This window comes from Musa acuminata, chromosome BXJ2-1, assembly GCF_036884655.1.
Source record: "Musa acuminata AAA Group cultivar baxijiao chromosome BXJ2-1, Cavendish_Baxijiao_AAA, whole genome shotgun sequence".
Classification (NCBI taxonomy): domain Eukaryota; kingdom Viridiplantae; phylum Streptophyta; class Magnoliopsida; order Zingiberales; family Musaceae; genus Musa; species Musa acuminata.
This window is the reverse complement of record NC_088338.1, coordinates 6,399,088-6,424,584: the sequence shown is the minus strand read 5'-3', so window position 1 is coordinate 6,424,584 and position 25,497 is coordinate 6,399,088. Positions and strand designations below refer to the sequence as shown.

At 42.0% G+C, this 25,497-nt stretch overlaps 3 protein-coding genes across 14 annotated transcripts; 2 read left to right on the top strand and 1 right to left on the bottom strand.

Annotated features, from left to right (window-relative positions):
* Window positions 1-260: 260 nt before the first annotated feature.
* LOC135584339 (homeobox-leucine zipper protein ROC5-like) lies at window positions 261-5,074 on the top strand. 6 transcript variants are annotated; one of them, XM_065092781.1, is made up of 11 exons: window positions 261-381; window positions 476-592; window positions 1,307-1,582; window positions 1,679-1,878; window positions 1,969-2,086; window positions 2,173-2,841; window positions 2,921-3,022; window positions 3,114-3,317; window positions 3,698-3,872; window positions 3,966-4,336; window positions 4,417-5,074. In XM_065092781.1, exons 3-11 carry the CDS (start codon window positions 1,361-1,363, stop codon window positions 4,768-4,770), a joined length of 2,415 nt encoding a protein of 804 aa, XP_064948853.1. In that variant the 5' UTR covers window positions 261-381; window positions 476-592; window positions 1,307-1,360; the 3' UTR covers window positions 4,771-5,074. The 6 variants fall into 6 exon arrangements, with proteins under 6 accessions (XP_064948853.1, XP_064948854.1, XP_064948850.1 ...); XM_065092782.1 differs by lacking the exons at window positions 261-381; window positions 476-592 and adding an exon at window positions 770-916; XM_065092778.1 differs by lacking the exons at window positions 261-381; window positions 476-592 and adding an exon at window positions 798-1,219.
* Window positions 5,075-6,858: 1,784 nt separating this feature from the next.
* Window positions 6,859-10,611, bottom strand: LOC135598044 (bifunctional UDP-glucose 4-epimerase and UDP-xylose 4-epimerase 1-like). The gene is made up of 8 exons (XM_065091566.1): window positions 10,387-10,611; window positions 10,240-10,289; window positions 9,481-9,616; window positions 9,063-9,164; window positions 8,696-8,923; window positions 7,445-7,609; window positions 7,275-7,366; window positions 6,859-7,151 (listed from the first exon to the last, which is right to left on the bottom strand). Exons 1-8 carry the CDS (start codon window positions 10,588-10,590, stop codon window positions 7,064-7,066), a joined length of 1,065 nt encoding a protein of 354 aa, XP_064947638.1. The 5' UTR covers window positions 10,591-10,611; the 3' UTR covers window positions 6,859-7,063.
* A 6,223-nt stretch (window positions 10,612-16,834) lies between these two features.
* Window positions 16,835-25,207, top strand: LOC135584336 (RNA-binding protein 1-like). Of its 7 annotated transcripts, none has more exons than XM_065092770.1 (8): window positions 16,835-17,070; window positions 18,948-19,069; window positions 19,147-19,351; window positions 19,427-19,488; window positions 19,581-19,662; window positions 19,785-19,844; window positions 21,271-21,398; window positions 21,513-21,830. In XM_065092770.1, exons 1-7 carry the CDS (start codon window positions 16,965-16,967, stop codon window positions 21,375-21,377), a joined length of 744 nt encoding a protein of 247 aa, XP_064948842.1. In that variant the 5' UTR covers window positions 16,835-16,964; the 3' UTR covers window positions 21,378-21,398; window positions 21,513-21,830. The 7 variants fall into 7 exon arrangements, with proteins under 7 accessions (XP_064948842.1, XP_064948843.1, XP_064948849.1 ...); XM_065092771.1 differs by having other exon boundaries at window positions 21,271-21,400; window positions 21,517-21,830; XM_065092777.1 differs by lacking the exons at window positions 19,785-19,844; window positions 21,271-21,398; window positions 21,513-21,830 and adding exons at window positions 22,080-22,126; window positions 24,878-25,207.
* The last annotated feature ends 290 nt before the right edge of the window (window positions 25,208-25,497 follow it).

The following is a 25,497-nucleotide window of genomic DNA, read 5'->3' as shown; positions in this document are numbered from 1 at the left end:
GCACCGCGCAGCGTCACAACTCTCACCACCGCGTCGGAGCCGTTTCCGAACCCGCAATTAACTCGGCCCTCCTCGTCGTCCGAAACCCGGTCCGAACCCGCCCGTCACAGCCGTTGGATCTCGATCAGAGGGATGCCGTTGGCGTGATCCCGTGACCGGAGCGAGGGGTGATACCGTCATTTCGGCTCTCCCACAGTGACTTTATAGACCCCCCCCCCCCCCCCCCCCCCCCCCCCCCCCCCCCCCCCCCCCCGGTTCGTCCCCTCCGTTTCTCCCCCTCAGCCTTCTCACTCTGGCGTTCTCGATCTTGGTGAAGTCGCCATCAGTCGCTATCCGGGCTCCCCGCTGCGATCCTTTTCTTCCCCTGAGAAGGACGCCGACGTAATACTATTTATAAGAGAGAGAGAGAGAGATAACTTGGATTCAAAGATCTGTAATCTATCTATCGTTTCTCTTTTACTGCTGTTCTTTCTAGGTAAAATTAATTGTTCGGCGTTGAAGGTTGAGACAGAATCGGGGGACTCACTTTTGACTGCGGGCTCTGCTGTCGTCCCCAACAAAGTCAAACTCCTTTTTTATCACCTTCGTTGCAGTACGTCCTCTCTCTCTCTCTCTCTCTCTCTCTCTCTCTCTCTCTCGGTTTTAGTGCGTACAGGCGCTTCTCTTCTGTTTTAATCCTGGTGTCGGTTTTGGACTTCCTTTTCTTTTGATCTTTTACGATGATGAGATAGATAGATAGATAGAAAGAGAGAGAGAGAGAGAGAGAGAGAGAGAGTTGTGGGGGTCAAATGAATGAATTGCTGTAGTTGGTATTGTGTTTGTGAGGTGCCGTAGAGTCCACATTTCCGGTTTTTACATTGGGGTCGTCGTCTCCGCTGCTGACATTTCTGAAGCCCTTACCGGGTTTGCTTCCGTGGTATTGTGTCCTTCTTCTGTCTCTAAGGACGATGCAGGGGGAGAGCCAAAGATCCAAATTTTCGCCCTTTTTTACGTTAAAAATGGGATTTTGAGGTTGGGATTGGAATTATTGGAGTGAGTCAGGGTTGTTAGGGTGATCGTAGGAGCAGCGGGGAAGAAGGGGAAGAGAAAGAAAGGCTTAGTTTCCTTCTCTTTCTTTCGACCCTTTATCGGGAAAGAGGGAGGCGGCATTCTTTTGCCGTAAAGCCAGTGCCGTTTTGCCTTCTCTGATCTCTCCATTTCCGCTGCTTTCCTTTATTTCGTACAGTATATTCATTATATGTGTCTTTTCTCCTTCTTTTACCATACTCGATATTGCTGCATCATTGAAATTGATTGAAATACCCAGAAAATTTTGATTCTGGGAGGAGAAGGCGAAAGATCTGATCTCAGAGTGAAGATTATGAGAGCACAGCCAAGCAAGGAGGATCGACTCTGGAGGGACACAAGCAGCGAGAAAAAGGAAGGATCTTTGATGAGCTTTGGGGGCTTATCAGACGGCAGATCGGGCGCTCTACCCTACGGCAAGGCTGCCATGACTACCGGAGAGTTATCTCCGCCGGAATTCATCTCCCAGAGGCTCCCTAAACCCTCTTTCGTGTCTCCTGGCCTCTCCCTTGGCCTGGTAAAGAAGACCGATCCCTGTATCATGTTGCTTCTCGTCGGCTTTCGTTCCTGACTTCCCTTTCTTTGCGTCGTCGGAACATCCGTGGATGGACAGAGCGATACGAGCCGGATGGCGGCCGTCGGCGGTGGCAGTGACGTGGATTCGGCCAAAAGGAACAAGGAGGACGAGAACGATAGCCGATCGGAGAGCGACAACTTGGAAGCGATATCCGGAGACGACACCGATCAGGTGAATCCTCGCAAGAAGAAGCGATACCATCGACATACCCCGCTACAGATCCAGGAACTCGAAGCGTAAGTCCGATCCCTGAATCCTTCCGTGATCTTCTGTTGCTTTGTCTTTCTCCTTGTCGCCTCAATTTGGTTGCACTTTACGTGATGTAGCTTGTTCAAGGAGTGTCCTCACCCGGACGAGAAGCAAAGGCTGGAGCTCAGCAAGAGGCTTAACTTGGAGACCCGACAGGTCAAGTTCTGGTTCCAGAACAGACGCACCCAAATGAAGGTAGCAACCCTCTGATGCCACGGAATTTTCGTTTGGATCGTCGGATTCTGCTCTCGTTTTGAGTTCGCTGTTTTGATGAGTTGTAGACGCAAATCGAGCGCCACGAGAATTCGATCCTCCGGCAAGAGAACGATAAGCTGAGGGCGGAGAACATGGCGATCCGGGAAGCGGCGAGGAACCCGGTTTGCAACAGCTGCGGCGGCCCGGCGATGCTGGCCGACATCTCCATGGAAGAACAGCAGCTTAGAATCGAGAACGCCCGTCTCAAAGAAGAGCTCGACCGGGTTTGTGCTCTCGCCGGCAAGTTCCTTGGCAAGTCCATCTCTTCCTTGTCGGAACCCATCTCTCCGTCCATGCGGAGCTCGGTCTTGGAGCTCGGAGTCGGGAACAACGGCTTCCTTGGGTTCGGCTCGGTGGCTCCTACCATCTCCGCGGTGCCCGATTTCCTGCCGGGGATCGACAACCCACTGGGTAAGAACATGGACGCACTGCTGGGGAGCGAGAGGAGCATGCATTTGGAGCTAGCACTGGTTGCGATGGAGGAGCTCGTGAACATGGCGCAGATGGAGGAGCCGCTTTGGGTTCCGAGCTCGGATGGCGGCACTGAAACACTGAACCATGAGCAGTACCTCCGCACCTTTCGCCGGATCTCGGGGACGGGGATGCCGCCTGTGGGGTACGCTTCCGAGGCCTCAAGGCAGAAAGGGGTGGTGATCATCAACAGCCTCGCCCTTGTCGAGACCCTCATGGACGCCGTAAGCATGACCTTCTTCTCATCCAAGTAAATGGATGCTTCGTGCCACTGCAACCTGAAACCTTTGATCTTTCTCGCAGCGTCGCTGGGCTGACATGTTCCCATGTATCATCGCAAAAGCCACGACGATGGAAGTAATTTCCGGTGGCGTGGGTGGAACCAGAGACGGCGCTCTTCAGCTTGTGAGCCGAAAAGCCTAACCCTTACTAGTTTGATGGATTCTGATACAAAGAGCCATTGGTTTCTGATCTCAAGGTTTTGCTCATGGTTCAGATGCACGCGGAGTTGCAGGTTCTCTCCCCGTTGGTTGCAGTCCGGGAAGTGTACTTCCTCAGGTTCTGCAAGCAGCATGCTGAAGGCGTTTGGGCTGTGGTTGACGTCTCCGTGGACAGCATCAGAGCAAGCCTCTCTTCTGCGAGCTGCAGGAGGCTGCCTTCTGGCTGTGTGGTGCAAGACATGCCCAGTGGTTACTCCAAGGTAACCCTCTCTCTCTCTCTCTCGCTTATAATTTAGTGTGTATTCCTTCTGTATAGTATTAGTTTGGATGCTGCATGTCCCTCTGGACTTGTTCGTGAGCGAGATTTTTGGCACTGTTCTTGCTATTTCGCTTCTCCCAGTCCATATCATATCCATCTTAGATGCCAAGTTACGTACTTTTCGAAGTTTGAATGCGTGAAGTCGAGGTCCTGCACGAATAATAAATGAGAATTATGAAAGCAATAGATATCTTAAGATGGCATTCCCCCACCCCCCGACGAATTAACATGATGGACTGAGGAAGGTACATGATGTGCATGATTAAGCAGGGCGGCATGGAGGCGGAGCTCTCATTGTTTTGGAACGGTTGTGGTGTGTAGGTGACTTGGGTGGAACACGCGGAGTACGAGGAGGGCCAAGTGCATCAGCTGTATCGCCCGCTGCTCCGCTCCGGTCTGGCGTTCGGTGCCGGACGCTGGGTAGCCACCCTCCAGCGCCAGTGCGAGGGTCTCGCCATCCTCATGTCCTCCGCCATCACCGCCCGCGACGAGACTGGTAATGAATCGGCCGCGCGCGCTCCATCTCTGATACGTAATTGGATTCATTCATTCATCCTCACGGACGGTTTGTTGGATTCGAACTGGATAGAGACGATCACGGCGAGCGGGAGGAGGAGCATGCTGAAGCTGGCGCAGCGGATGACCAACGCCTTCTGCGCCGGGGTGTGCACGTCGTCCGCGCAGGAGTGGAGCAAGCTGGCGACGGAGAACGTGGGGGACGAGGTGCGGGTGATGACGAGGATGAGCGTGAACGAGCCGGGGGAGCCGGCGGGCGTGGTGCTGAGCGCGGCGACGTCGGTGTGGATCCCCGAGTCCCCCAAACGGCTCTTCGACTTCCTTCGCGAAGCCAGCTTCCGCAGCAAGTGGGACATCCTCTCCAACGGCGCGCCGATGTACGAGATGGCGCACATCGCCAAAGGCCAGGACGCAGGCAACGCCGTCTCCCTCCTCCGCGCCAGCGTACGATACCCCCTTCCCTCTTCCTCCCCACCCTTAACCCTCCTCAACCTTCACGCCATGCTGATACTGCTGACGCGCAGGCCGCGAGCTCCAACCAAACCAGCATGCTGATACTGCAGGAGACCTGCACCGACGCGTCCGGCGCCATGGTGGTGTACGCGCCGGTGGACATCCCAGCCATGCACCTCGTCATGAGCGGCGGCGACTCCGCCTACGTCGCCCTCCTCCCCTCCGGCTTCGCCATCCTCCCCGACCGTTCCGTCGAGCCGCACCAGACCAGCGGCAGCCTCGGCTCGCTGCTGACCGTGGGGTTCCAGATCCTGGTGAACAGCCAGCCGACGGCAAAGCTGACGATGGAGTCGGTGGAGACCGTCAACGGCCTCATCTCCTGCACCGTCCAGAAGATCAAGGCTGCACTCCACTGCGACGACTGAATCCCCCCCACCCCCGTGTACAACCCGTAAAGAGACGGAGAAATAAACAGAGGCCGAGTCAAGAACGAACCGCGCGTGCGTGTGGCACATCCTTTGCTATGTGATAGAAGATGAAGTAATCACACCCAGCAGGTTTGTCTTTTAACACCGAGCAACGGTGGTGGTTCGGGCATTGACTCCGTCTCCAAATCTGTGTCCAGTGATCGACAGCCGCCTCCGCATACATTGTGGTGACATACGTACTATGTTATTCAGTAGTGCTTTGGTATATATGTTGTCGTCGTCATCGAGCGACTCACGTAAATTGCTTGCCCATCAGCAGCTCAGTATTGCTTGTTTTTGTGGCCTTACATTTCCATGCTCGATCCCTGCGCTATCTTGCTCTCTGCTGCGTGTTGCTCCGCTGGAGACGATGGCCCATCTAGCTTGGCCATGCCACGCACACAGAGAGAGAGAGAGAGAGAGAGAGGTGGATGCTGGCAGCCAGCGGAGCGCATTAATGCCGCGGTCTGCAGCCCTGCTCCAATTTAATGCTGTTCACGATGGTAGTCTGCTCGGGCGAGGAGTTCTTTGTTGCCTTCTATCCTGGATCACTGTGGGGAGGTCAGCTGCCATGGCACGGATAAGACATCCAGCCGTGGAGTGTCTGTGAGAAGAGTTCGCCTACACTTTAATGGATCACGTCCCTACCTTTGCTTCTCATGGACCACTCCAACTTTAATCGATGGAATGGATTGTTGCGTATCTCAATGCATTTCTGAAACCAACATTAAGGGAATAGCTGTGCTTCTTTACTGGCATTACAAAGAATTTGACATCCAATCAAACATCAACGCTTGGAGGTAAAAAAAGAAGAAAGCAATCCACGGCGCCATTATGGTAAAGTAAAATCAATGAGGGTCGCTTCAATTGTCGCATCACCGGCAACTCAAAATGCAATAATTATCGTCACTGTTCATATCCATGTCATATAAGCAGGCCACATTCTTGATCCCCCGACGCATCGAAACAGTGCTGATCGCTCAACCTTTCACGGCACGATCATAACTCCTCCACCCAAATCAAAAGCTATGATAGATAGCTCGAATGCCGCATCACCGACTGAGTTGATCTTTGTCATTCCCAAAACTCATCATCGCACCCTCCGATGATGCTGTCTGTACTACTAAGGATCTTCGTAAAGGAGCTTTCCATGCACGAGAGGCATGTGACCGTTGCTGTGGCGATTTCACGTGAGACTGCTTCCCACCCACCTCTCACATGCCATGCATCAAAAGCCATGCAAGAAGTACGTACCTGACGTGGGAAAGACCATCACGGTTGGATCATACTTTTTGACAGCGGAAATCATCATCCTCAACGCTTCGACTCCTCTGTTTGGATTGGATCAAAGCAGCAGTTTTGTCGTTCCCACTCCTGCGATCGAACAAGAAGCCAACTCTCATTAAAGAAGAGGGTGTTTTTGATTGACTATATGTATATATTTGGAAGGACTTGTACGTCGCTGGTCTTCTTCTATGATGGACAAACACTAAAATGTAGAATCGGATTAGATCGACTTGCCTTGACATATACATAGTACGATGGAAACGAGACAAACACATCGCAATTTGAACTGCAGTGTCTTGCGAACGATGACGTCTTTGGGTGTCGATTTGGTTGGGAGTAACTAAGTTTGGCCCAACCCATTTAATTGAGTGTGTTCTTTTGAGCGTCGCGCGGTCGCCGCCACCTCCGCCGACACCATCTCTTCATCCTCCTCTATCGCCGCGGCTTCCTGAAGCATCAGCTCTGCGCCGCAAAGTAATCATTGGCCAGCTCCCATCGATCCGGCACGATCTACCGAAACCCCTATCGTCGGACGAGATCACGTCGTCCACCACCTGGTACGTTTTAATCTGGAAGGGCGTAGGAAGCGACCGCGCCGTCGTCTGGCCGGCCTTCTCCGCGGCCGGAGGCGATGGGGAAGGTGCCATCACCGCGAACGAAGCTTTTGGGTGGACGAACGGATGGTGGGTTCGCTCGGTGCAAGGTGATGAACCAAATAATAGCAATTTAGACAGGCAATAAGGACCTCAAATAATAACAAATCGGAAGTAATGATTCGTCCATATTGTATAACTGAGAATGAGTTGCGTTAACAATGGAGAACATTTTACATTATCGGTGCACATTTTTATTAGCTGATAACACCTGAATTATTAGCACTAAACATCTCAAATGGCTCTAAAGACAAAAATAAGCGCACCAAAGCTTGACAGTTACTAATTAACAGTTTCAGATGTCTCAGAATTCAAGATTGGGGTGGTCGATAACCATAAGGATTATTGCTCGCCCATTTCCATTGATCTCTGCACATTTCTTCTACGCCATACTTGGCACTGCAAGCAACACTTGCACAATGAGTTGTGTAGGAACATGAACAATATACATTCCGCCGTAAGGACAGAAGTGTAGGTAGGCAACACGCAAGAACTCCTGAATGCGATATCATTCACACATACCTCCAACCTAGTTCTTTTTTCGCTCGCTCTGTCGATGCGAAGACAGCAGTCGCATCACCTGATCTCCGAGGGCATAACTTTACAGGTATTTTCTGAAAATTATGAAGATGGTAAACAGAAGGGTCAGTTGTGTTACTTGATTATTCACAGGAAAATATGCCAGAACAAACCTTTCCGGATGCCTTTTCAAATGCTGCAACCATTTCAAGAACAGATGTGCCATATCCGGTTCCCAGGTTGTAAGCAACACAGCCAACATCCTCTGTGGCAAAAAGCTTCTGAAGAGCCGCTATATGACCGTCAGCTAAATCCATGACGTGAATGTAATCACGAATCTGTCACGGAGAACATTCACAGAACTATCAATTCAAGTTTCTCAGAGAACTCCTTGTATCAATATCAAACAATGAACCGAAACAACAAAAATATTAACCAAACGTTCGAAAACCAAGTGCTGAATAATGCATAGAGGAGAGGACACAAAAAAGACAAATGATAGCTACATTAGGGAAATGAATTTGATGGCCGATGGATAATAATAGTTCTTGCCCCAAAAAAGGTTAAATGATTGCAAATTATATACAGTGATGAATTCAATGACAATAAAAGTATGCAGTTACCAAAAATTCATAAACTAGGAGCATACATATCAGATCATACCACATAGACCTGTTGGAAGATGATAAGTTGATGTCTCAATTCAATATGTAACATGCCTAGTTCTAGTTTTCTTAAAAAGAACTTCTATAAGTGTAAAGTAAGGCATAAATAACCAGATTAATTCTCGAAATAGAATTCTGTATATTGCAACTAGTGTTGCATGGGGAAAGAGCATGTCTGATCATAGCTAGTGTTAATATTCATGAACCTAACTAAGAAAACGATAAAATAATAATATTTGAAAGACCTGTTGACTGACAGATATTAGTCTTTAAAAGTAATACCTCATTCAGAAAAAAATACCAAAAACAACTCATGGGGCATTGAGTAATTTTGCACTACAAGCTTTTGAAAAAGCCAGCATGCAAACTGTCATATAAGTATCGCTTATCTAAATCAGGATACTGGCAGTCATCAATGACCTTTACTAGATGTTTTAAGAAAGACAGATTTGTAGGGATCATCAGATATTTATTTCCATTTCACAGAAGACTTCTTCTATTGTGCATATAACAATTATTCAAATAAGATGTCACAGATCTGTCAAAATAATTGTGATTGATAAACTACATGTGTGTGCAACTATAATACGGATATTGTTGCCATTGTCATCGAGACACATGATCTTTGGTAATAATTATAATAGCCATTGCCAGAAATGCTACACAAAACAAAGCTGAGTGGTAGTGAGGGTATTGTTTTACTCTGAACATAAGTTGAAAACCGTAATGTAATATAATGCCAGAAACAGATGCACTTACTGCACTGCCGTCTTTCGTTGGATAATCGTAACCATATACATTTAGTTCAGGCAACCTTCCTACAGCAACTTGCTGGATGTAAGGCATTAGATTATTTGGTATACCAATGGGATCTTCACCAATTTGGCCACTCTCATGAGCACCAACAGGGTTGAAATATCTCAACAGTATGATTCTCCACTCTGGGTCAGCCTTTTCAATATCACGAGCTATCTCTTCAAGAAAAAGCTATGACACAAAATAGTAATGCTAAGTCAGAAGCTTAACCATCGACAGGAGCAAATAATTAACATTCATAAGTCTCGGACATTGAACTGTTAGAACACTAGTTATGAGATTGTACTGCTCCCAAACAATTGCCACTTACCTTAGTCCTACCATATGGATTCATTGCTCTCGGTTCAAAATCCTCAACGCATGGTATTTTTTCGGGTTGACCATAGACAGTAGCTGACGATGAAAATACCACCTAGTCGCACAAAATAGTTTAGCTTACATCAATGAAAAATCAAGGATGCAACATATGAACAGAGTTGAATTAGTAAAAGTACAGAGCACAAAACTTATTTATACAAGCCAAATCTTAATACCTAAAAACCAAAAAATGAAATTTAAAATTTGAATACAAGAACCAAGCCACGAGTTTTCACAAGTTTTTCTATCACATACATGACATGATAAAGCATATCACTTGGAAGTGAGGTGGTAAATTAAGATGGAATCAAGTCGAAGCAAAAGAAGAACGGCCTAAGAAACCAAAACACCAATAAGTTGATGAACCAAACCTTTTTACAACCATACTTCGCCATGTGCTCATACAAATTTATTGTGCCGATCAAATTGTTGTTGTAATAAAGGCTAGGCTTTGCCACACTCTCACCAACAGCCTTTAACCCAGCAAAATGGATCACCGCATCGTATCTGTGAAACAGTCATAATTTATGCCAAGAACAAAAAGAGATTTGCAAGCAACCAGTAGCTGCTAAAATGGTGATGCAAAATAACCAAGCAGCACCTTGGTAATAACAGTAAACGTAAGAATGCTCAAATGGAAAATACACCAAAACATGAATTGCAGATGCAAGCATACCAAGTTTCTTCTACATGTATATCAATTCAAAAGCCTAACTTTAAGAAAATTTGCTAATCACTTGTGAGGTGTCCCTCGTAATATGAGGAGATGTGGGATGACAAGGCCACAAATCCTCTGACATCCCTCGTATCTTACGGATACATGAACTGCCTTAATTTTGATGTTCAGATTACAAACTTATCCTCGTATATGCATGCATCTGTGTGCACATCTTTTTCTTTCCCAAAATCTATCTTCACCATGATTGTTACTTGCCTTCCACTACATCACAACAAACCAACGTACTTGTAGATAGATTGCATCTAAACTCCGCATCGGTAAATGAAACAGGAATCACTTGGAAGCCCCATTCGTGAATCATCAAGAAAGAAACATGTACAGTAATAATAGTAAAAGACAACAGCATAAAGAAAGTAGGGCTTCAAATCTGCAGAGAGTAGAAGATCCCCACTTGGTGTCGGAGAAAACTTTCTCCAGGTCTTCGTTGTTCCTCAGATCTCCCTGTTCGCAAAACCAGGGTTTATACCGAAATTAGAACACGAGCAGCGGATAGAGAGGAGCAGGAACAATACGGGGGAATCAGAAAAAGATAGATTACGATGAAGAAGCGGAGGTTCTGGGAGAGCTTGGGGCCCGCGAGGAGGCGGACGCGGTCGACGGCATCAGGCACAGAGTTGTCGAGGTTGTCGATGATCGTGACGAGGAAACCCTCCTTGAGGAGCTGGAGCACGGTGTGCGTCCCGATGAAGCCAGCGCCTCCCGTCACGAGGACGCTCCTTTGCCGCTGCTGACTCTGCTCCATGGGAGAGGGGATCGAGGAGGAGGAGCGACACACGTATCGAGGGAGGGAAAGGCCGAGGGATTTATGGGCATCTGTGAGAGAGGATAAACATGATTGCACTCGCGGAGTAACGGACAGAATCAGTTGCTAGGTGGAGCGGGGAAGTTTAACTCCATTTCAAAACTCATTTCCTACTCGTGAACCATTGTCCGGACACTATAGCGGGTTCCATGTATGTCTATCCAATCCAAGAACGGTACGAGATACGGGTAGCACAATTGGAGTAGATAATGTTGTTCTGTGTTCATACCATTCTCGCGCGGTTCCGTCCAGCTGTGAAGTGACGACAAGGGGGATCTTTTCCAGTTCCTACAGGAACCGGCAACCTCCAAAGCGTCCATCATAACCGTCGACTGCCACTGCGCTCGCATCTCGTCCATTCAAATCGCTTTGGTCGTGACATGTGACTTGGAGGGGATCGTCGTCATTCGGAATGGGATGCGGGTACGGCACCGTATGGCGGTTATATTTACGTGGGCCCTCACTTGTGCGCTCGGTGGGTTGGGATCTGCACACAGAGAATATTTGATATTAATTAATAGTTAACTTATTAGATGGATTATCGCATAGCACATTTATGGCAGATGATAAGTAGTAGTAGCAGTAGAGTCATTATAATGACGAAATTGGAACCACATGAAGCTGTCACGTGCTGAAGTTTTAGAGATTTGATACAGATAATCTTTAGATTCAATGTTGTCAAAGTTGACACGTCGATTGTTTCGAGGGAATAGTAATATATTGATATAATGACTCATTTTGGGAAATTGAGATATGGTAAGCATAGTTCGATCAACTGAATACTGACTGACTATATCTAAAAAGAAATATTCGCTTATTAAAGTGATCAAGTTTTACATTTGATGATAGTCGCAAAATAATACTAGTAGCATCAGAAAAAAAAAATATAAATTAAATTTGAATCCTCGAGAGTAAGGGAAAGACGATCAACCCGAATTATTTAATTTATTTTTGATGAAAAATATATCTATTTTATTTTATTAGATTAGAAAAAGTTTGATCCATACTCTATTTGAGTTAGATTTATCGACTAAGCGAACAGGGTTTATACATTATCCATTCAATTCATAAGCATCAAAGTGTCTAATTTACATTTTAACAGACAACATCTCTCATACAAGATAAAAGTATTAAGTGCTTGATAATATTAAACATATATTCTCGCACATAATAGATTTACTCAAAATATAAGTATTAAGTGCTTGATAATATTAAATTATATAAAGCACCTTCTCGTGCATAATACATCCTTTTATGACATAAGCATTAGAAAGCATGATGGTATAATTGCACAAAGCATCTCACATGTACAATGCCTTAAGTCCAAAATATACATGTCAAAACTAAGGAAAATATCTCTATACATATGATTAGCCTTGATCACAGTTTGATTCGAACTGAAATCGTACCGATTCGATAGTTCCAAACCCAATCGTAACCAAGCTCGGGTAATTTCAGTTTTGGTATTATAAATATAATTTAAAAAAATTAAAAAATGGAATCGAGATCGAAGTCAGAATCATCGATTCCAAAATCATCCGATTCCCAAGATTTATGAACTGAAGCCGAAAATGGAATTGGGTCGACACATGATGCGATCGTCCACTTCCATGGGTAAAAATTCTAATCCACCACACTCACCACATAATCTACTCAATCAAATCAGTTAAATCATCTTGACTGAGCAAACAGTCTAATATATCTTATGTATCCTTCTAAAATCTTTTTTTTTTTATTTTTTAAAGACTCGTCGTTATATTAGAATAAAGTTTTATGATCATGATCATCGATCATTTAAACTATTATGATTAACTCATGTCTAAAATAATTATTATATTTTAAAAAATATAACATATAAATTCTTTCCGTCAAGATTAATGTAACAAATATTAGAGTCTATGTGACATGCTAACTCACAATGAATCATTAGTATAATGACACATGTAATTTAAATTTAAAAAATAATTAAGGTCCATTTTAACTCATGTAGTTTTTGTCATTGACCACTTAAGCCTTTATGATTTACTTATGCCTAAAATAATCTATACATTTTCAAAAATATAGTGTATAAGTCCCTCCCGTCAAGTCTGAGTTAACAGACGTTAGACTTTGTATACGTGGACTCACAATAAATTATAAATATAATAATAAATATAATTAAAATTTTAAAAATGATTAAGATCTATATTGTTGAGGAAGAGGAAGCGATGGAGGCCGTAATGACAAATGAAGACAGAGAGGTAAAGGTAAAAGAGGCTGGAGGCAGAAGTGAGGGAAAACTAAACCACCACCACGTCGTAGGTGTGGTGGATGAGGGAGTAAGAGAGGATGAAAATGGGAGGCGATGGGGATGAAGATGCCTAGGAGGAGGAAGAGAGACTACGAGACCACTACGTACATAGCGTCGGATTGATCGGCGCACATCCACTTGAGGCAAGACTAAAAGCTCATAAGCTCATCGTCAGCACTACAGAAGCTGCGTGCGAACGATGCCTTGCTAGGCAGTAGCGGCTTGGTGCTATTGCTGGTGGTCGCTTCTGCTTAAAAATCACGGATCGACATCTCATGTGGAACGGAAAACAAAAACAAAAACAAAACTAGATTTTCCAAAGTTAAATAATTTGTTGTTGTGCGACGATTGGTGCGCAAGAAAATCATAAAATCGAAAATCGCACATATCATGTGAGAAGTATTATTTAGGGAGATTGTATATCCTTGAAATTTCCATATCTAATGGAGAGGATGAAGGAGAACTCGCATACTTCTCTCTAGAGATGATCTACACGATAGGCGCAGTGATGATGCACCTCAAATCGCTATGGGATATCTCTCTCTATGCACACTACAAGGCTTCCGAAGCCAAGGAGGAGGAGAGAGGGTTGAGGAGAATAGGAGGGGTGACCCCTAGAAGTTCTAGCCTATGAATTGTGAGGTTTCTCCTATTTATAAAGGTGCATATAGTTTAACCCATTAATGAATCATATTCTTATTGGATATTGGATCTCTATCCAATTACATAATCTTATTGGATCTTATCTATAGGATGCAAACTAGGGGCTCCACGGATATCTCAGATCTGCACCTCTACTCGTTTTACCATTTGTTATATGTGTGTGACCCTTTAGGCCCAATATCGAGTTGGTTGTGAGTCGATCCTGTCAGAACTCATTCTAACTCAGAACTTCTTATAACACAGTGAATTATTATCTCTATAATAATTTACTCAACTTATCGACTATGGACGTACTAGGCTATTATGCTATAGTCCCCAAACGATACACAGGATCTAATCGATCAAACATGTTTGTCCTCGGTTACTATGTATCTATAGTCCCTTATCCATCTAATATCCTAGAGATTATATATTGGGCATGGTAATGTCAAGCTTATACATAATCTTGTCCGAGTCTCGCTCTAATCGGATTCTCCCGGAGAACTCTTTCTCTCTCAATCCGAATGACCCTAGTATGAGATTTTGTTTAAGTGAGCATACATGATATATGCCTCTTATGATACCGAGAGTGATGATCTTCTGTTGATACTCAATTACCTTCGTAAGGTTGGCTGTCATTCCCGAGAACCGGTTATAGCAGATCTAGAACTTTCAAACCTGAAAGTCCGACATCAAAGAATGGAGTACTCATACAAGACATCTTTGGTGTCTCAAGTTTAAGGGTCAGACATACAACTAGGACTACGGAATCACTGTCTGACATTAAGTATCATTAACCATCCATTATTCTGTAAGTGGATCAATTAGTGAACTCATTCTCCAATGAGCACCTGCACTATACCTTTAGTATCTTCACACGAGCGATTATGAGACTAGTCGCCTTCATTATATGGATGAGTATACAGTGCATTGGTCTATCCGATTATCTCGATATCCTTCTCGAGTAACCTATGACTGAGATGATTTAATGTATGTGTTTAAAGGTGAATCAATTTCAATATCGTGATCTTATCACAATCCGATTCCCATTGCAAAGATCCAAGGACATTACAATATACATTCATATAATATGTGATAAAATATCAGTAATAATAAGCAAAGAGATTGTTGCAGCATATCGTAGGTGCCATCACTCACGTGATTGTCTTATAAGGCACCTATACTAACAACTTCCCCGATGATATCTCCTCCCGCCATTGATGGATGTCTCAAATTTTTTTAAAACTTAAATTACATACGTCATTGTATTAATGGTTTATTATAAGCGAGCATATTATATAAGCATATTCTAATGTCTGTTAATTCAGACTTGATGAGATGAGCTTATATACTATGTTTTTTAAAATATATGAGTTATTTTAGACATGAATAAATCATAAGGGCTTAAGTGGTCCATGACCAAAATCATATGTACTAAAATATATCTTAACATTTTTTTAAACTTAAATTATACTTGTTATTATATTAATAGTTTATTATGAGTCAATATGTCACGTAAGTAGACTCTAATAACTATTAACTCAGACTTGACAGGAGGGATCTATATGTCACGTTTTTTAAAATGTATGGGTTAAGTAAATCATAAGGACTTAAGTAATCTATGACTAATATCATAGGGGCTAAAATGGACTTTAATCCCATAAATAAATAGATAGACATGTTACTGTAGCAATAGAGGATCCTAAGCTACCAAAGATAGCAGCCATCTCAAGCAATTTCCCCATAGATTCTCTGAGCTGACCCAACGTCTATCGGCATGGATATCACACAAATGTACGTCCTCAAACAACCCCCAGCCTCTTGCAATGCGAGCCGCATTGCAAGAGAAGTTGTGTGCTCTTTTGATACTTCCAAGTCCTAGGGTGATAGCGACGAGGCTTCTTAGGAGCCTTCCCTCCCATATGGACTTACGAACCATCTACTTGGGACGAGCCATCTTTGGCTCTCGTCTTTCTCCTTCTCAACCGACGAAGTTTTGAAGCCGAAAACGTCCCTAGCTTTGAACGTTTGATTCACCTTTAACTATGCAATGAATCTCCCTAGCATAATTATTTGATATCTCGCATGCATATTACATATGACTAGAACATAAACATTAAAGCTATCATAATTGTACAAAACATCTCATCATGCATGATGTATCCATCTAAGACATAAGTATCTGAACACTTGATGTGCAACTAATTAGACAAAAGAATTTTTACTATCTGTATTATATTTGTTCAAAATATGAGTCTCAAAACGCCTAATGCGATTAATATGATCAAGACATTCCTTCACGTGTGATGCATCCATCTAGGACAAAAAGCTTCCGAAATACTCGACTCAATCAATGAGGCAACAACTTCTCATACATATAACGCATCTATGTAGGATAAGAATAGTTTTGTTTTATAAGGAACAGTATGAGAAAAAAGATGCATACCTTTTTTTGATTTTGAGAAAAAAAATTACTGGATTGAGTCATGACTCTCGAATCACATCCCTATGTTTTTTTTTTTAATTAGATTTAGATTGGATCAATTTCATCGTATCGGATTGACAACCAAAATTTACCATAATACATATGTATATACATTTCGTCAAAGTAGCAAAGACAAGATCTAATCTAAGAATCTTATTATTATTGTCATAAAAAATCATGATTGTGAATTAAAATTTAAAAAAAAATTAAAAAAATCGCTACACTAATGGTTTGTGCATAATAATATAAATTTAGTTGAAAAACACATTAACAATATTATAATTAGATTTTGAGATTCAACCCATCATTTTTTTGAATGTGACAAACAAGTAGTTTGATTGGCAAAGATCTTAAACATATGATAAGAATTTGCCATTACAAGAGGGGAACTGAAATCGCTGGGGTTTGGGGTCGAACAGGTGATCTGCATGCCCCATCATCTGCGGATGAAGGAGGACAGTCGGGGTGCAAGATGGTGGGCTGGAACGCCGTGTTTGGGGTCGAACACCTGATGTGCACTCCCCATCAGCTCCGGTTAAAGGCGGGCATCCGCTTATTAGGTCGGGGTGAAAGATGGTGGGCTCAAGTGTAGGGTTTGGGATCGAACATGTCATAAGCACTCCCCGTCGGCTCTGGCAGGCATCCTCTTCTAGGATGGGGGTGCGAGCTCGCGGTGGGCGAGGGTTCGCCATCTTAAAAGCTATGCGGCCCGCACCACGCAATATTGTATGCGGTCAAACCCTACTCCTATATAAGTGGGGCTCACAGTAAATAACGAGAATCCGTGGTGTTCTTGGAGCGCACGCCTCCGTCGTCTCAGTCCGAGCTACCGCCTTTCTGCCTCCCTTGGGCGAACCCTAGGCTTGTCGCCTCCTCTCATCCGCCGCCTCCGCGACGATGGCCGACGCATACTGGAGGTACGGCGACGCGCGCCAGCAGGCGGTCGCAGCGGCCATGGCTCCCCCAGCCGCCACCCTTAAGCGGCCGCGTCTGGACTACCACGGTGAGTCTCTTCTCCTGGCGCTCCTCTTTTCTTATCTTTTCTTTCGATTTGTCTTCTTTTGATGTTTTACCTATGCTACGTATGCGATCGGTTAGGGTTCCGTTTGCTTGCCCTCATTAGGACTCGTCTGTTGGTAATTTAGGCACATCGAAGTAGATCAATCCTGGTGTGCTGTGTTAGGGTCATCCTCGGCTATGATTCGTGAGGTCGCCGTGGTCATTGAAACTAGGGTTTGAGATTTCTTGATTTGTAGAAATGTGTTGCTGTGAGCAGATGCCATATTTAGTTACTATCTTGCGTTGTTTCTTATGGCTCAGGGAGCATTTTGGAAAATTAACAAGTTAGCACGTACACCTGTACCGAAGTAATTTTGTGGTTAGGGTTTGGTACGAGGTTGAATTGCTTCCTGTTGGTCAGCATAAGGAGACGAATGCAATTTTTCACTGCACAATTTGCCCGTTGTAGTCGAACGCAAATTGCTTGATTTCCTACTTGCTTAGGTTCTTTCTGGTATTGGTTATTCAAATTTCCGACTACCGAGGTGACAAACTAAATCTAATCACTTTGCGCTGAAACAAAATTTTCCAGAAAAGGGAATCCAGCAAATTCATTACTGGGCTGTCCATTGGTTCATTTTTTATTGTGCAGGATCTTCTTTGATTTTTTGGTATATACCATAGAGATTTCTGTCTACAGATCTGTTTTCTAAGTAAAGTTGTTTGGAATTATGCACATTAAGCACTGATGTTAATTTCATGACACCAAAAAAATAAATAAATAAAATGTCACTTTTTTCCAGGAGAAGAAACACTATGTATTACAAAAATGAGTTCATATAGTCCCCAAAAGATCAGATTTAATCAGCAGACTAAGTACGCACTGATGGCTATGACACTCACCAACAGGCATCAAGCTTGTTGGTTTTGGCAAGCTACCCAATTTGCAGTTCTGTTACCTTTCCTATAAACATCTTTATAGACAATGCTACAAAATTTTGAAGCAAACAGACAAATTTTGGTTACATTTAGAATAGACCATGGACGGGTATATTTTTCTGTTCAAAATGTCCACCAAAATTTAGAATCTGATTCCACCATAATAAGTTGAATTCCTTCCTGTAGAGCATGCTTAAGTCCATAGTATACAACGGCAGCCTCACAGTAAAGAGTGCCCCCATTCAACGAAGTACCTACATCCAGAAACTATGCAGTTATCTTCATCATTGTTAATTGTGAATCCTAGACCTCCATCCTAGTGGTGATCTCAAGAACCATAACAGTTAAAGCTTAAACCAGCCATGGTTTTTCCCAACTAACAGAGAGTTGGCTTAGCTCATGGGTGCCTTCAGAGTTGGGGTATATGGAGCTTCATTCGAGTATAAGTAAAAGCTTTATGCACAATAATATTAGGAGTATGGTTAGCTCCATTGAAGATTCTATTTGTTCTATCTTTCCAAATTAGCCAAAGGCATGTAAGAATAATAGCTTTAACTATAGAAGCAGAAGCATAAGGGCTTCTAAATGGGTCACCCATCTAGGCCCCCTTTTTATCAGAAATTGGCAGTTCAAGCTTAACCCCTAGATTGTGCTCAACAGACCCCAAATTCTGGCAGCTAAAAGGCAATGAAAAAACAGTGTCACTTAAGCATGGTTCTTTTGCTCCACCAGATGAACTTTTAACATGTAGGCATCATTTTTGTTCTTTACAAATTTGCAATCATAATGAACAAGAATGAATATCATGTAATCTTACCTAACGTAAAGAGTTGTACTTGACATTTGTTCTACTAGTGCAATTTGCACCTTGAGTGTTATAGAGCTATTACTATTATAATTGATATTTAATGTTCTTATGGACTGATTTTATTTGACTTAAAGATGTACCTAGTGGTTCGGACATGCTTGGTTATTACGTGCTTGAGGATGAAAGAACTGTGAATCATGCAATCAGAGATACTGAATCACTTGGGGCTTCATATGATCGCTACTTACGCGATGGGGTAATTTTAATGGATGTGATCTTTTTTTATTCATGTGTTACCATTTTATTGGAGGCTAACTTGAAATTTTCCTCCAGATTTCTTCTTATCCTGCAGGACAGCCTGTTAGGCCTGTGGGTGGAGGAATTAGTAGTCAACCTGTTGATGACCGACGAATGATGACCATTGGGGCCTTGGATGGTCAGGGTGGCAGAAGGCCTGAACCTCTCCTTCCTCCAGATGCCTCAAATACACTATTTGTGGAAGGCCTCCCTGCTGACTGTACACGCCGGGAAGTCTCTCGTATCCTTTTGGCTAATTCTGTCTTGTATGCTATCATGTTTCAGGTTTGTGCTACTCCTTCACTTCCCTTTGCAGACATTTTCCGTCCTTTTGTAGGGTTTGAAGAGGTGAGACTTGTGAACAAGGAATCCAGACAGGTATGTCTCTAACTTCTCATTGGGGAGTTGAGTCTTTGTTATTCACATCAAGCATGAGAAGCCTCAATTCTTTTTGTTCAATGTTATTGCAGCCCAGAGGCGATCCAATTATCTTGTGCTTTGTTGATTTCACTACTGCAGCACAAGCTGCAATTGCACTGGAAGCTCTGCAAGGTGACAAATACATGCTTAATACTTTGATAACTTGCTTGGTTCGATTACAACCATGCTTGATTTCTTGTCTTTCTTACTCTTCCCAGTTTATTATATTGTATTACTGCTATGGTCTTCTGCAGTGTTGCATGAGGTACTGTTTTTCAGTACACTGTTGCTTCAAGGCCCCCCTTTCCTGTTTGGTTGGTCAATTCTGTCTAGTATTTCATTGACCTGTCTACTTTATGGTTTAAGTATTTTCTAGATTGCACAAGGAGGAGAAAATGTTCTCATATCTATTGATCTTTTGGTGTTTCAGTTGCAGTAAGTGCAACACAATGGCCTTAAATATGTAGGATTGGCACAAAACATCCTGACTGCTTGTGGTGCCCGAAGCTAATTGTTCTTTTATTTATCAACTTATCTGTGAGGAACTTTTGATCTGATGTGGCTGTAAAGAAGATGACATTTTAACCTGTGTGTGCAGTTAGTAACTTGACATGACTGTTATATATGCTAGATTGCCGACTCATTTCCCTCTATCACACAAAGATCAGGGAATGTGGTCAACAGATACTGGAATTGAATAACAGCTGTCATTCCTTTTCTGGAGTAGATTAAAGCTATTATCATCTTTTTTGACCATAAATTATATATATTTCACAATTGTGAGTGTCCAGATCATTATAGTGATCATTATTTTGAATTGTTAGTTACACCTTGCAATTGCAAGCAAACACCTTTGTTGATGCTGGGTGATTAATGCAATTTTTGGTGTAGGCTCGATGACCACTAGAAATTCTTTCATTTAGATGGGTTGATTTTATTACACTTGTTTCTACTCATCGTCTCTCAGTTTTGCCTTTTTATTTTTCTTGGGACAGAGAGGAGCCTTCATTGCATGATAGAATTAAACTTCTCATTACTTTGTTTTCTGACATGTTTGATTTTCTAATAACCAAAGCTAAAGGTTCAGTCAGTGAGGGTTGACATCATGGTAAGGTTGCTCCTCTATCATTTAGGTGACAATGTTGGCTGCCTTGTTCAACCATCCTTTTCTACTAGTTAATAAAAGTGCTTAATGCACTGTCATGTCGAGCTTGTTAGAGTATGCTTTAAGTTAAAAGGTTTCTCCTCTGTCATTTAGGTGACAATGTGGCTGCCTTGTGCAATGGACCATCCTTTTCTACTAGCTTGTAACATGCGTCGTCAGGTTCAGTATGTCAGAGTATGTTTTAAGCTAATACATTGGAGTTGAAACTATGAAACTGTCATTAATTGGTTGTTCATTTTGAACTGAGGCTGACAGCACTTGCCTCTCATATCTTTCGACAAACAGAAGGAAATATGATAGTTTCAGATTTTGGGTAAAACTGGAAGAGGCTTTCAAAAGTAGTTTGTAAGATATTGTCCAACTGATTGTTAGTGAAGAAACAGCCTTGAGGGTCGGCAGATGTTGAAGAACTTACGATGCATTAGTGCCTATGTTTTGTCTTCATTGGTTATGCACCTGCAATCACATTCTTTCTAGTGTTACCCTGTAATTTTCCATTCTACGGCAATCCGTTTATCTTCCGTTAACGTATAGCCCCGTCCACAGCGTAAAGTAGTCACGGCTCGATTTTGCAGGTTATAGATTTGACGAAAATGATCGAAAATCAGCCAACTTGAGGCTGCAGTTCGCTCGCTTTCCTGGTCCGAGGTCATTTGGTGGGCCTCGTGGTAGGCAACATTGATAATGGGATTTCCTTTTCCAGGTGACATGCGAAATCTAAGTTTTACTATATCCGCAAGATGTGCTCAAGAAAAGCGTTGTTTTGTTGCGATCTAAACCTGAACTCAATTATTATTTTCCGGTCGTTTTCTTGTAGGTTCTGTCAATACAGGAGGCTTCTGTGACGAGACGCTTAGATAATCCATCTTCAGTGTCCAGTTCGTTAAAATAATTATTATAATAGTCGTAACTGGCATAGTTATAAAGCCGTGTTCCAATTTCACTGCCCGCCTAAGCTTGCTTGTTTGTGTTAAAAGGCGATTACAGGCCATGGACTAAATTACGATTACTTTTAGGGTACTTCGAACGCCAACCTTCTGCTTGATACTTGATATTGGCGACTTGACGGGTTATTATATGGTCATGTAAACTTTTTCATCTGATATATGATTGGAGTTCATCTTCAATTTTATCATCTAATCAGTGACATACGCATATGTTGGGAAATATTGTTCCGGATGTGTGGCACAGTGGTAACTTCATTTCTGATTCCGTTTAGATTTTCGTGGTAGCATCTGGACGGATCACTAAGTTTACAGTTTTTTCATGAATTATGCATGTATATACATCTGTGTGGGTTTGTGTGAATCTTTCAAGAGTAATAATTCTTTTGAATTATGGATATTAGTGTTTTATGGTGATATGAAATGCATGGTCTTCTCAGGTACCCAATGCGGTTTGAGACTTGATGTGTAAACCCTGGAACTGGATGTAAGATCCTTGCTTTTGTTCTCCCTTGTTGAGGATTCAGTGCTTAATTCCAGTGTTTGCACAAACCATATTTAGTTACCTTCTATCTCATATCCCAAAGAGGACATATTCCATAAACTGATTCCTTTTGATAGGCGAAGTATCAACATAAACCCTATCAAAAATTAGCTAGGATCAATACAAACCATAATTTGTAAGATTGATCAGATTGGATCAATGAGATTAAACTTAAATGAAAAAATAATTTAAAATTGAAGTATAAAAATATAGAATTAGCACGATATCATGAAAAATAATATTACATTTAATGATGAAAAATTCTTATACATCTAATGCACAACCTTTTAAGAATATATGAAATTAAAATGTACTTAAAAGTAAAAGAGAATCATTAGAAAATAGTTATTATATATTTATTATAAAATCACTAAGAAAGAAAATGTTTATCCACAGCAATGAATTTCCATGCAGGTGAAGTATCAGATACTGCAAAGGGACAAGAACAAAACTAACTGTACAGAAATGACACATCTTTTTTTTTTTAAGAGGTCCAAAGTGCTAGATAATATAAAGTTATCTAGATAATATAAAGTTAAACAAAGAAAACTTTCTTCGAAGAAGAAGTTCATGAAATTATAAGTGAAACTTGTGAAATTTCCCTTCTTTGTTATGACATAACACTTTTCATAAGATGCTATTGGGTTGCTTTTTTGTACTGATTCCTCTCCCAGTGCACTTTCTCTTTTATCTGCAATGGATCATGAATATTGTAGTGTAACAAATAGTTTACCGAGTTGAAGCAACATCTGTTTGTCTCACTATGATAGTAGTATGGTTCTGTTTTGCCTTTCTTCCACTTTGATTTCTTTTCTTTCCACCCGTATCTTCTTTTGATGTATGGCGCCTAGAGTTGGCCAAAATTAGTTAGTGTTGGTTGAGTTTTGATTGATTTTAGTTGATTATGGCTTGATGAGGTCCATCATCTGGACATCACTAATTTGGTCTTAGTGGCTTGTGAGATATTGTCCACTTTGGGTCAGCCTTAATAGGGTTTTGTCATTGGATGTGGATCTCAAGAAAGTGTCTCAAGAGGAGGAGATTAGTGGATACATTTTCTTTTTTGAGGTCTTGGTTCTCCAATTCTAACCAAAAGTGAGACCAAATGTCATCTCAATGGAGCTCCCATTTGGGGAGCCAAATGCATCTCGAACTTGCATGAACCACCATCTGATGAGGTCCATTACCAAGTCAGGCCTAGTGGTGCATGAGGTGTTAAATTCTTTGTGGAAGGCACCTTGATGAAAAGAGTCGTCTTGGTTCGTTGAGGCTTTTGATTTTCCAACATTCTGATCAATGTGGGAGTAATCTTAACCAATTTGCAGGTAGATCAAGAAATTGCCAATATCAATCATTGGGGTTAGAAATGGGTGCCTGACATGAGGTTATGAATTGAGCTAGCAGGGAACCTTGAATAGAACCTAATCATCGAGGTTAGAAGTGTTGGAACACACGTTGGTGGTGCATGTGATTGCTTTATATGGTTTTATAAGGATACAGGTTTGGGTCCTTTTATGTCAGTTATTCCTGTGACATGGTCCATCTTCTTGTCCATAAAATGCTTTCGTTGAGCTGCTATATTTTCTCATGCTTTTGCCTTAAATCACTCATGAGACAAACTTATTTTCCTAAATACAGTTGTATGATCTAGACAATTTCTTGTCTCATCAACCTCGTATGTTGTGGTTAAATGGTGCACAACGATAACTTACCGACAAGGTAGTTTGGTTAGAGAGCAGAACCCAACTTACACTGTCGGAGATGGACAAACATAAAACATCTGTTTCTGCTGGCACTTAGTCTTGCAAGATAGGTTGATCACAGGTAGCTATCAAGTTGGCCAGGAAATGAGTCTCTTGTTAAGCTAACCATGGAATAGTTTGTTTTTCCTGCATTGCCTAAACTGTTTTGTTGCTTGAATATGTGCACTTAGACTGCTGTTCCAAGTTCCAGCACATGTCTATAAATGTAATCGGGGGTGTGCCGAAAGAGGAGTTATATAGAAGTTGGTGATTTTACAGAATACCAGTGGTTACATCGACAAGTACAGCCTGCGAATGAAACATGAGGAGGCATTTGATATGTAGTTCACTCGATGAAGCTTTGTTATTTACCAAATTAGCTAAATAACTACCAAATTGAGGATGTGATCCTATGAATCTTTTCAGAATGCTAGTGATGCTTCCTTTTGAGAAGCCTAGTGATTGTAGATGTGGAATTAGTTTTGGTGATCTTTGCGATGTATTTAGAACTGTGGTCTAATGTTGTGAGCAAACAGTTGTCTAATGTTTGCTGTATAACTAGATGGCACGGACAGTGATAAACGTGGTGCATCCAGCGATTGTTGCTTTTGTTTGTTTGAAAGAATGACTTCTCATCTAGATGGAATGTATTTGCTTGTGTTTTTAATGGCATTGGTGTTGCTTCTGAAGCTATCTATCCTTGTCGTAACAATTTTCATCAGCTTTTATTATCCTGTTAATGTTGATCACTTTTAAGATGTGCCGTTTGTTTTTCTTTTCTTTTTCCATTGAGGCAAGTTGAACTGCAGGATCAACTTCTACAAATTGTGTTTCAGGATTGACTTTTTTGTGCCTTGGCAACAGATAGATATCCTTCGATGGCTGCAAGTTTATATGTGGTGTTGTTTGTTGTTCTCTAATGTTTATGCCTGTTTACGCTAGAATTTTGCAGTTAGGCTATGTCCCCACAAATCGTAGTATGCGACCGGGCAAGTAATTGGTTGATGTTTGCCGAGGCCTTGCACTACTCTAGTTTCTTGCCATTGCTCGGTTTTTCGCAGCAGGAGCCACGATCCTACATTTGAGCTGTGAGTATGGTTCCACTTCTTGATAGTACATTTTAATGGGGGATATTTTAATTTATACATGTGGCTAACCTTCAATGATTAGAACACTATGGCTATCTTGTTTTTTGCAACTAGTTTGGAATGTGAATGATGTGAGCTTCAATAAAAATAAAACAATAGATGTATATAAATGTGTACATGTATATCTTCTTTTCTCTCTTCATATATTATTCATCGTCAAGAAATTAGGGTTTCTCAAGGATGACCAAATCAAGAACCTATGGCTGTGGTTATATCTACTTGTACAAATAACGAACAATTTTTTTTTACTAGATTCATTCTGGACTCCCAAAAGATGTGGAAAAAGAAGTCGTTGATTCTCATGTTATGATAATTTTTTTTATAGGCCTCAAATATAAGAAAAATAATAATAAAGTAGAAACATAATAATCATATCAGGCCTCAAATATATGGAAAAATAATAATAAAGAAGAAAATATAATCA